Source organism: Sphaerodactylus townsendi, linkage group LG06 (genome assembly GCF_021028975.2).
Source record: "Sphaerodactylus townsendi isolate TG3544 linkage group LG06, MPM_Stown_v2.3, whole genome shotgun sequence".
NCBI classification, from domain to species: Eukaryota; Metazoa; Chordata; class Lepidosauria; order Squamata; family Sphaerodactylidae; genus Sphaerodactylus; species Sphaerodactylus townsendi.
This window is the reverse complement of record NC_059430.1, coordinates 41,960,798-41,972,230: the sequence shown is the minus strand read 5'-3', so window position 1 is coordinate 41,972,230 and position 11,433 is coordinate 41,960,798. Positions and strand designations below refer to the sequence as shown.

Here is an 11,433-nt window from a genome sequence, read left to right as displayed (position 1 = left end):
GCTCTCCAGATGTTCAGGAACTACAATTCCCATCAGTTTCTACCAGCATGGCCAATTGGCCATGCTGACAGAGGCTAGGGATGGGAATTCAGTAGCGTTCCTGGAACATCTGGAGAGCCAGCAGGTTCCCTACCCCTGGGCTAAGGCTTCAGGGAAGCTTCTCTCCAGCTCCCCACCTACTCCTCACGCAGGTGTGGGGACAGGATGGGAAAGTGGGCTCTTGTAAGCGGTGCCTTGGAGCCCCACTACAGGAGAGAAAGGTGGGATATAAATCCAAACCCCTCTTCTTCCCACCCCCATAAGTCTTCTAATCTGCAGCAAAAGAGAAGTTGGATGAACTCTGATTTGATGTACGGATGTTATTCTTTATGTTCCCCTGTTCAAAGTATAGGTTATATTAATTCTGTCCAAGGATTCTGCATTACAAACTCTTTTTAAAAATGACAAAAGAATTTGAATCTTCTCTATCAAGCCACTTGGATAACTGTACAATGTTATTTTGATTGGTCTTGCTAAAAATACTGCATGACTTTTGATTTTTGGATAACTGGTATTTCTGCAGGTAATACGTGGCCACAGTTTTCCCTCTTGTATTTATGAGGTTACATAAAGGCAGAATAGCAAGACTTCTTGTTAATGAGTGGGTGGCTTTGGGAACGCTTGAAAGCAGATAATTCTGGCGGGCGGGTGGGCAGGCAGGTAACCAGATTCTTGGTGTCTCAGCAGTAAACTACATCACACGAAGGACATCAAATTTACTTGAAGGTCAGTTGTGCCCTTGCTGCCAAAGAAAAGCTTTAAAGTCCTCTATTGCAGGCTCTCCCCCCCCCCCCCCCGTCATTTTTAGCATCACCGAACTGGGAGCTGAGCTTTGGCGAAAACAGCAAACCCAAACCGATCAGGGAGCGTCCCGACTTCGGGCTGAATCAGGAAGACCCTGTCGGAGCCCAGCTCCGGGTGCGAGAGCGCGGCAGCGAGGCCGGCGGAGATACGGGGGGGGGGGGGGGGTTGACATTGCGGGTGCGCCTTTTGTATCGCCCGGAGTTCAGGCTGCCTTGTGCAAAACCGTGCTCGGGAAGCTTCAGGGCTGCTGCTGCTGCTGCTGACAAGCCGCGGCAGAAGCGCCGGTGCTGTGCAAACCCTTCCTACGGGAGAGGAGCAGCGGTGGCGTCCGAGCGGAGCCTGCGCGCCCAGCCCGGGAATAGGATGCCAGCAGCCTCCCAGAGGCCCCTCTGTCTGAGTCTGCAGCCGGCCAGGCAGGGAGGAGGCGGGCCGCGGGTCTGATTAATTGCCTTCGGCATTGGGGGTGGGCCTTGCAGCAGCCATCTGGCTGCGAGAGGGGCGGGAGCTGCGGCGAAGGCGGGCGGGGGAGAGGCAGGCGGAGAGGAAGAGCGAAGAAAGGAAGGAGGCGCGCGAGCGCGAGAAGAAAGGCAGGAGACCCGGGATCCAGGGGGAACCCCTGCCGCCGCCGCCGCCTCCGGCTCGCCTTGCAGACGTGGAGGGGCGCGCGGAGAGGCGAGGCGGTCCTAGCACAGCCCCCCCTGGTGGAAGGGTTTCTCTCCTCCACGCCTCCCCCGCTTTGGTTTATGGAGAAAAAGAAAATGGTCACTCAGGTAAGGGCTGTGTTCGCTGCTGTGCGCGGCGTCCCCTTCCACCGTCCCCTCCTCTGGACGAAGAGGATCGGGGGCGTCTTGCGGTCCCATCACTCGCTGACCCCCCCTCCCCCCGCACCGCCCCCCCAGCCCAGTCCCGCAAACCGAGTAGCTGATCATGTTGGCCGTGCGTGGCGCGTGTTTGCGCAGCCCTCCTCCTCCTCCTCGCTCTGCTCCGTGGCCCATTCCTGTTTCCTGTGCTGTGCAGCTGCAGCTCAGGAAAGACCCTGTGGGGATTTGTCTACCTCTTTGTCTTGGTGTGGAGGGCGTGGGGGGGGGGGGAGGGACTGCGGAGGTACGGAGGGTTCGCCACTAAATTGCAATGGCATGAGGGAGTCCCTTTGGCTTGAGGGCATGGTGCATTTTCTGCGGGGGCTGCCAAAGGATTGGCGCCCCGATCTGCTTTTCAGCATTCAAGGTGGCGTTCTTATCCTGTGCCGTTTCCGAACCAGTAGTTGGAGCTTTGAGCATTCATTTATTGTTACCGGCAGCTTATATCTCTTTGACAAATCAGCTGAACGGGGTCTTGGGCAGATTTCTGTTCGATTATCCTGGAATTCTTCTTGAATGTCACTGTGTTTTACTCTGCAAATAGACATTTATTCCAAACCCCCTCTGCATAGCAGCAGTGCCTGGAGCACAGGCAGCTCTCTTAGCAGGCTCCGCTGAATCTGCATTTTAATGACTAATGTGGGACATACAAAGGTAAACATCCCCCCCCCCCCCAACACACACACCATTTTTTTTTCAGGCGTCTTGTTGGTGCTGATCACTCTCCAATCTATGAGCTCTACTTCAGCTGTACATAGACACAGGAAAGGAGCTGCTTATCATTTCCCAAGGAAACAGTGTTTGCTCCAAATGCAAGTGATGTTTTATCAGAGAATTTGTCTAGTGATAAGAGCTATCATTTTCTATACCCTGCGGGGAATGTTATCTTTTGGGGGCCCTTGTTTGGGAGGGCAGCAGCATGATTTTTTTAAGTACGAAAACCTCCTAGGAAATTAATAGGGAAACAGGGAACATTTGGGTGGAAGGGGGTATTAATAAACAGAAGAGATTAGAAAGCAGCATCACTGGAGCTGGACTTTCCTCTTAATAGTTATATAATGTCCTGCAGTGCCCTGCAGAGGTGGCTGTGTTTTGGAGGGAATATTCCCAAGGCAAACATTTTAGGAAACTTTTTTAATGATCTGAGTCTGACACGTTCTTTAGAGCTGTACATCATTTGACACATAACTTGCAATAGCACCCATACATCAGTATTATTTTTAACCAGATCTCTCTCCATTATACTTTGATGAGATCATGCATGTCTGACTTCAGGGAACAGCATATTCCAGATGACTGGCTGAGGAGGGGATTGCTACAGGTCCTGGTACCCATTCGACTTCTTCAGCCAGTAGACCTGCATTGATTTCAGTGGCTCAGAGGCAGAAAGGTCTCTGTCCATTGATGAACACATCCCTGAATCTTCTGCCTGCTACCTTTTTATCTGGGTTACTTATCCAAAGAAAGTTTTCACAGAAACAGTAGGGCATCTTCCAAATGGGTTTAACAATTCTCCTGGTTTTTTTTTTTTTTAGTAAAATGCAGCTTATATGTTTCTGTTATATGACTGTTAGGCAAGCATGAAATAGCTATGTGGGTTATATGTATCTAATGTATTTTTCTATATCCCTTGTGCTTATGTTTTATTGTGTATGTTCAGTTCCACATTTTTGTAGCTTTGAATGTGGCACAGTATGTGGAAGTGACCAAGAGAGCCATGTGCCAAGACTTGAAATGACGCTATTGACATACACACAGAAAGTGAAAAGGCTGTAATCCTATCAGAGAAGATTTGAAGAACTCAAGTGCTATGTTGCCGGTTTGCACATCCCTATGAACTGATTCAGATATGAGCAGATATTAGGATTGAGAATGATTAAGCTCAGCTGACCTTGACATATGACTCTGACCTGAGTGTGTGCCATTTTATTTTGGTTTGATGCTTATAGTGAATATATACAGCAAACTAAATGACAAGTAGTCAAGATCCTTTATGAAGGAAGTATTTCGGTTCATAACATTAATGTGGCTGCCTTTGGGAGAAGTATAGGCTTTTTTGGGCTGATCCTTAATGTTACTGAATCTTTAGGGTGGTGCTATGGTATAATTTATTCTTCTGCTGCCATCTTTTAGAGTTGCAATTCTGATTAGAACTGCTAATCCCAGGTCATGTTTCATTCAATAGAGGTTTTTACTGCATGTATGAAAAGTAAACTGTTCTCTAAGGTTGCTAAATGCATAAGTCACTGAGGCCTCATGTGCATTCTAACATCAGTAATATTGACTCTTTAATGGCATGTTTCCATGATCATGAGTAGAAGCTATAGTGAATGGAGAATGCTTCTGTACTCTGCGTCCATGTATCAATTGTGTTAGCAGAATATCTGATGCATGGCCCACTGATGCTATACCACTGCTGGTACAAACTACAAAGGAGGAAATTGCCAAAAGTGTCTTTAGTCAGAAACCAGGTGAATCCCAATATTAGTGAACTTTACAATAGAAAAAGCTAAACTATCCTCCTTTTTATGTCAGCAGGTGAATGATCTGATACAGAATTCTTTCAGTTTACTGTAATATTGTCACGTATGAGGTCTGATTGAGAAGGAATCGGATAGCGTTACAGAATCTGCTGCAAGCACTTCAGAACTTTAATCCAGATTGTGTTACTGCATTTTGTTTTGTGTTAGAGACTTGCATTCCAGTGTGCAAACACATTCTGCCAGTGAAGTGCCATTGGAAATAGAGGGACAGTGGCAAAGAGAATGCTGAAGTAACATTCAGTAGTTAATATGCTTTAAAAAATAGGACCCCCAAATTTATAATTATGCACCCCCAGCATATAAAACGGGAAGTGCCCCATTGCATTCTCAGTTCAGGGTAGTCAAATCTCTGGCCCAGTTTGTGAAGTGCTAGTTGTGGATGAAATAGAAAGTGATGGAGGAGAATGTACATGTGAAGCGGGCAAGTTTTTTTGTTATGCTTTTAAATTACTAGCTTCTGGAGAGCCAAAAGCCCTCCCTCTCTTGGAAGGCCAAGTGCCTTGCTGGCGTTTTCTTCTGTGTCTGTTTCCAATCAGAGCTGAAAATGGGGGAATGTGCCTGAGAGAACTGTGTGCTGCCCCTTTAAGCCGTTCAGCAAGCCCATGTGGCTGGAGCCCGTTCTGGAGTGTGTTCCTGTGCAATGAATCACCCATTCCATTGTCTGCTCCCCGTCCCCTCCCGCTTGGAGGAATGGAGCTTTTCACCTGGGCCACTGTCTGCTTTTACAGTTGCTGCTCTTGGTGGGAGGAGGGGCTGTTTGCTGTAATTAAAAGCAGGCTGAGGAGGGCGGCTTCCTTCAGAACTGCTCTTGTGTTGAATGTGCCTCAGGCTGGGGAGTGGCTTTTCTGCCCTTCCTGGTGGGGAATAGGTAATGCTCTTGCTGCGGGAGGGTGGGGCAGGCTGCCGTTCCCTTTTGTGGAAGGCCAGAGTCTCCTTGAAGGATTATTCGTCTCCATTTTGTAAGCCCTCCAAAGTGATGTGACTCCATTCTGTCAGCGCTTCCCCCCCCCCACCTTCTCTCTCCACCCCCATTCTCTCTGGGCCTCTAGCTAGCACCGTTTACATTGGCATGCGTGAGCTTCACTGTGCTATGCCCAGAACTTGAGGTGTTGGGTTTATGGATTTGAGACTTGCCCCCACCCTCTCTCTCTGTAAAAAAGAACTAGCAGCTGCTTCATATTTTCCAATATGGTTTTTTTCCCCCCTGTCCTCCTCCCTCTTTGCCATAACCCATTCCTTGCAAGGCCTCACGCCCGCCTGTGACAAACAACTGTAGCCAGACATTGCAATCTCGGTCTGCTTTTTTGTAAAAGTACAAATGCAGGAGCTCCTTAAATGGAGATTTGATTTAAATCTGAACAGCGTTGTGCTTGGCAGTGTCCTGATTCATTAGAGGCTGCTTGTGCTTTACCAATCCCCTCCCCTTCTCCGTTTGCCCATATCTATTTTCTGATCTTTGCCTGCTCACTCCTCCAGTAATGGCCAGACTAGATAAATGCCTCTTTTGTTAACTTTACAATGGGATTAATGCAGGTGGTATGCTATACGTAGAACAAGGGCAGTTGCAGGGATGATGGTTATCTTGTACTACCGATACACAAACAATATTCTGTTACATTAAATGAATTTTTTTTTTGGTTTTTACTCAGAAGACTCATTTTGGAGACAGCTGCTCCTCCTCCCCTTCCAATATGTTGCAGGATCTCTCGCTCTCTTTCTCCGCCTGTCTGCCTACGCCCCAAGCCATGTATTACAGAGCTTCTTTTATCCTTTCAGAAAGCTCCCCCTTATAACCACCAACACTCTCAAGCACTTCCCCTTCTTATAATTCACCCTTTTCTGCTGTAGTTGTCACCTGCGCTTGAAATAGCACCCTTTCTAATGCTGTTTCATTTTCTCTCTCACCACATGGATTTTCCCCCTCTCCTTTTGATGGCAGAATTCACTTTTGTTTGTGTCCCCTTTGTAAAGACTGGCTGTTGAAAAGTCACATTGTATGGATTTGTGACGTTCAGTTGTCTTAGGAGGAGTCTGAGGCTTTGAATGGGGCTCCTGCTAAATGCGAATTGGTGGCATGTGTTGGTTTTAGTCATCTAGGTTTATATCAGTGCTGTCTCCTTCTGTCTTTGCTACTTCAGTGCATCCCTCCTTAAGTTCTCTTCTGGGATAACACTCAGTTTTCTTGATGATCACACATGACTGTGGCCTAGTCTGTATGTGCAAATGATGGACAGTGCAAGCAAATTGAATGAAGCTCAGGTCACTTCAGCTGTGCAATCGTGGACTCAACTTGGGAGCATCCATGGAAGCACTCTGGCGCCAGCTGGAAGACTTGTCATCTTTCTAAGAAGATTTTTAACTACAGGTCTTTGTTATGACTTTGATGTGAGGACAAGCTTCCATTTGTCCTTTTGGGTGTGGGCCCTTGACTTCTTCCTAAAGTGTAGAAATATGTGAAAAGCCTTTTAAAAACTGTTTTAAGATGACCTTGGGAACACCGTGGCCTAGTAAGCATCTTCCGAATCCTTCCTTCTGCTGGGCTTTGCCGAGAGCACGGGCGAGACTGCTCCAAACATTCTCAGTCAGTGGCCTAAGGAAGGCAGAAGCTGCATTTAATGATTCTAGGCAGGTCAGTTGTGTAAAGGGGAATCTGATACAGCAGTGCCATGTCCCACAAATAAGTCACAGAAATTTAATACATTTCTAGTTGGGGAGATAAGGTAGCTTAGAAGATGGAGACTGGGAATTGATAGATCAGAATTTTATTTTTGGGTAGTCTTACTGGAAAGTGTGTCGCACTCATTAACAGTGTTACGAAAATGCAGAATATTGGTTCACTATAGTTTGAAGAAGAGGTCTCAACATGATTTATTAGCTTAATGGACTGTAGAGAGTTGGCCAGAGTCATTTACAGATAAGGACACAATGATGGCTCCCTGTGGAAATGCATCTTGTGGCTATGAAGCAAAGAGCATGAGTTCTTCATGATGACTGAGATTACAGGGAATTAATACTGTGCATCTTCTAATGGGGAAGTCTGGCTTGCTTGTGAGAAAAGCAGTCAGAGGGGACAGGCATTTATCAAAAGTCATTTTACCATGAGCCACCTTTGTTTCTTCTTGCATTCCAGATTTTTTCTCCTTTTTTTGCGTCATATATATTAAGCTATATTCTGAGCTGAAAATAATTATGCTGCAAGGAAAAGGGAAATTCTGCAGTCTTATATGTTGTGCAAATTAAGGAAGTTCAGGGTGCTGAGGGCACGTTTTGCCCACAAAAAGCCTCGTTCCCCTCCCCCTTTCCCCAACTTTTGAGATTTCTGTCACAGATTTGCACATGCACTCTCATACAGAGTGCTCAGTCAGTAACTTGTAGCACTTCCCCTTGGCTACTCAAAGAGGCAGTTGTCAATCCACTACTTAAAAAAAAATCATCCCTGCAGAAAAATGACCCAGTCTCTAAGTTGCCATACCTGAGAAAAGTTATTGAGGCAGCAATAGTGAACTAGTTTCAGTCTTCATAGGTAACACATGTGCTGTGGATCTCCTCAGTCTGGTTTCTGATTGGGCTTTGGGTCAGAGATGGCCATGGTGTCCTGAGATGATTATCTCCATCTGAATGCAAAGGCCATGTTTTTCTTGCTCCTATTAGAACTGTCTGCAGCCTTTGATACAGTAAATCATGCTATCCTGTCGAGGCATTTGGAGGGAGAAATAGGTATCAGGATGTGCCTTGGTTTAGTTCAAATTGCTCCTCACAGATCATGGGAGACCTGCTATCTTCAGCGAGGGAGCTGTCTTGTGGCATTCCACAGGGCACAATCGTATCTCTTCATGTTGTTCAACCTCTGTATAAAATCTGTTGGAGACATCATTTGTAACTTTGGAATTGGATGTCATCAGTATGTTGAGGATATTCAGCTCTATATTTGTCTATCCAAAGCCAGCATTGATGTGATTGATCGTCATCCACTTCCTGATTGCTGTGGTCAAATAGTTTAAAGTGGAGGGAGGAAAGTTTTGGGGTTTGTTACTTTATTTCTGGTTTTAGATGAGGGTGTTTTCAACATGATTATAAACCACGTTGAAACATGAAGAAAGGAGTCCAGTAGACTGAATATTTTCACACTTTTACTGAACTAATATTTACAACATGTACAATAGGGTTCAATGTATGAGCCCTGTGGAATTCATTCAAATTCCACAGTCACAATTCTCTTAGACTGGTTGTAGAATCCAAAAACCAAGTCTGAACTTAGAGAGATACAGTCTGAATTATTCAATTTAGTATAATATAGAGTCTCTGATACGACACAGAAAGTCCACAAGCTGACCAGATTCCAGCATTGTTTCTGGTTGTGCCGTACTGCCAGAAAATAATATCTGGGCAAGTACTAAAACTGAACCATCCCCACCACCCCGGCTGCCTGAAATAGCACACTCCCCCCCACCCCCAAATCACAACCCTACCTCTCCACAGCACCAGGCAGACAGTAGAGCGAAGCAGCAGGTGAACCAGGTGGCAGGAGGGAGAGCCAGACGGCTGGTGAGCAAGGTGGCAGGAGAAACTGGTGGCAGGTGGGAGAACAAGATGGCAGGTGGAAGAGCCAGGTAGCAAGTGGATGAGTGATCAAGGTGGTAGGACAGTGGGGAGGGAGGTGACCGACTGGTGGCCAGAAGTACTACCTCGCCCATGACCAAAGCGAGTGGTACCTGGGTTGTGAGACCGCCTATCCTTCCCACAATAGGCTCATACCCTCTGGCTTTGAATACATCTTCAGAGGTTCATGACTTCTGTTTCACTGGGACTCAAATGTCCTGACAATAAACTACTTCCTTCAGGTGGGACAGCAGTTCTCTCACTCAGTCTTTTACAGTTTGTTTTGCAAATTTGAATGAAACTCACATGTTGAGCCCTATTGTACCTGCTATAAATATTAGTACAGTAAAAGTATGAAAATATTCGCTCTTCTGGACTGCTAGCTGCTTTTGTGCAATCGTTCGCTGTTCTTTATTCAGTTGTGCAAACCCCTTGTATGTTATGTGTTTGATAATGGAACCATGAAGAACGGCACACTATAAATGTTTAAATAAATACAGGACTAAACAAACAAACACAGGACTCAGACAACACAGACATGATGCTGGTTGGAAAGATGGAGACCATGAAAGGTGTTGTATTTTGCACTTTTGTTGAGGTTCAACTGACTGTTAAGAGCCATGGGGCTGTACTATATCAAGAATGGCTGCTGGAGAAAAAGTTACTGCAACAAGAAGCGTCTTTCTTTCAACTCATTCTGGTCTAGAAGATTGCCCTTACGTGGTTGATCTGGTCATCTAGAGTCACACCCAGTAACATCAAGGCTAGACTTCTGTAACGCACTTTACAAAGGTTTTCGCTTAAGTCAACTTGTGGACTTCAGCTGGTGCAGAACCCTGCAGCTCAAAGGTTATCAGGAGCTCGGTGGAACATTCATATCACCCCCATTTTTGCAGTCACTTCTCTGGCTGCTTTTTTAATACAGGTAATGGGGCTATATTTTAACAGAATGTTCAGAAGGATGCCTTGGTAAAGAAACTAGACTACTGAGGATGGATCGTCTTCCACTAAATGTCTGATCCTACTGTGTAATTTCTTCATGATTCAATGTGTCATGCTAATGTCATGCTTCCAGCTTGGTTTCAGCTCGGTTTTCAGACTTTTACATTCATTTTGCACTGTTTATTGGAACCCCATTCCTGTTCATTTCATTTTCTCATGCTTTTGTGACCTTCTTGACTCCCAGTGAGAACTGTAAATGGTGTTAATGAATAAGATTCTGTGGTCTGAGGAACTACCCTTAAAAGAAAGAAATCTAGAGTGTCTCTCAGCCTAGCCTACCTCACAGGGTTGTTGTGAGCATAAAATGGAGGAGGGGAGAAGGATATAAAGCTGCTTTGCATCATTGGGGAGAAAGGGGAGTATAAATGAATTTTAAAAGTTGCTGAATTCTGTTCAGTGTTGAATTTCATGATTGACTTGAACAAAAGTCGAGTCACAGGGCATGCACAAATCTCAACTATGCCTCAAAAAGCTTCCAATATCAAAGTTTAATGTTAGTTTTTATTGACTTTTTAATTAGTAGCATTGGATGGCATTATTGTCATTCAATACATCATTTCTGTTGCAATTGTATGAAAAATATTATGTTAATAGAAGATTGATTTTTTAAAAAAAGCTTCCAGTCCCCAATGGCTGGCCAGGTCAGCATCTTTTCATTCCTCTGTATTGCTTTTTAGGGCCCTTTCCTTCAGCAAAGCCCTTCCTGAGCTATCACAGTCTACTTCCTGCATCCGTCCCTCTCCCATTTCATTGCCAACTGAAGCAATACTATGAAGAAGAGTTGATTTTACACCATTTTTCTTTACCAGAAGGAGTTTCAACATGGCTTACAATCACCCCCCGCATACACACAAACATAATAGGCATCTTGTGAGGTAGATGAGGATGAAAGAGTTCTGTGAGAACTGTGACTAGCCCAAGGTCACCCAGCAAGCTTCATGTGGAGGAGTGGAAAGCAAACCCAGCTCACCAGATTAGAGTCTGTTGCTCATGTATAGGAGTGGGGAATCAAACCTGATTCTCCAGATTGGAGTCTGCTACTCTTAACCATTACCCCACACTGGCACACAGCTTCTAGTTGAGCTATATATGCACACACATGATGCTTGTACATGATGAGAGGAGCTGGAACAGGGAAGCAGTGTTAAGGCCTACTCAGTCTGAACTGGTTACACTTTGTAGGTTAATTTCAGATCAGCAGCAGTATTACCGTGTGTCCCCGAATATAAGACAGTGTCTTATATTAATTTTTGCTCCCAAAGATGTGCTATGTCTTATTTTCAGGGGATGTCTTATTTTTCCTGTGTTCTGTTCGTCGGGCATGCTTCTAAACAAAAACTTTGCTATGTCTTACTTTCGGGGGATGCCTTATATTTCGCACTTCAGCAAAACCTCTACTATGTCTTATTTTGGGGGGATGTCTTATATTAGGGGAAACAGGGTAGTTTGTAGCAGCAAAATACAAAGAGTCCAGTGGCACCTTCAAGGTTACATTTAGTAAGACTTTAAGGTGCCAAGGGACTCCTGTTGTGGAAAGTTATTTCAGGATCAGACATTTTTATGGTGCAGAGATAATGGGAGTATCT

General features: G+C 45.3%; 1 protein-coding gene across 1 annotated transcript in view; it reads left to right on the top strand.

The window, feature by feature from the left end:
* The first annotated feature begins 1,351 nt into the window (after positions 1 to 1,351).
* The window catches only part of LOC125435008 (RNA binding protein fox-1 homolog 2-like), a 29,704-nt gene continuing 19,622 nt past the window's right edge, over positions 1,352 to 11,433 (top strand). Inside the window, exon 1 of the mRNA XM_048500959.1 lies at positions 1,352 to 1,613. Within this exon, the coding sequence (XP_048356916.1) occupies positions 1,587 to 1,613 (27 nt within the window). The 5' untranslated portion in view covers positions 1,352 to 1,586. The remainder of the gene's footprint in view (positions 1,614 to 11,433) is intronic.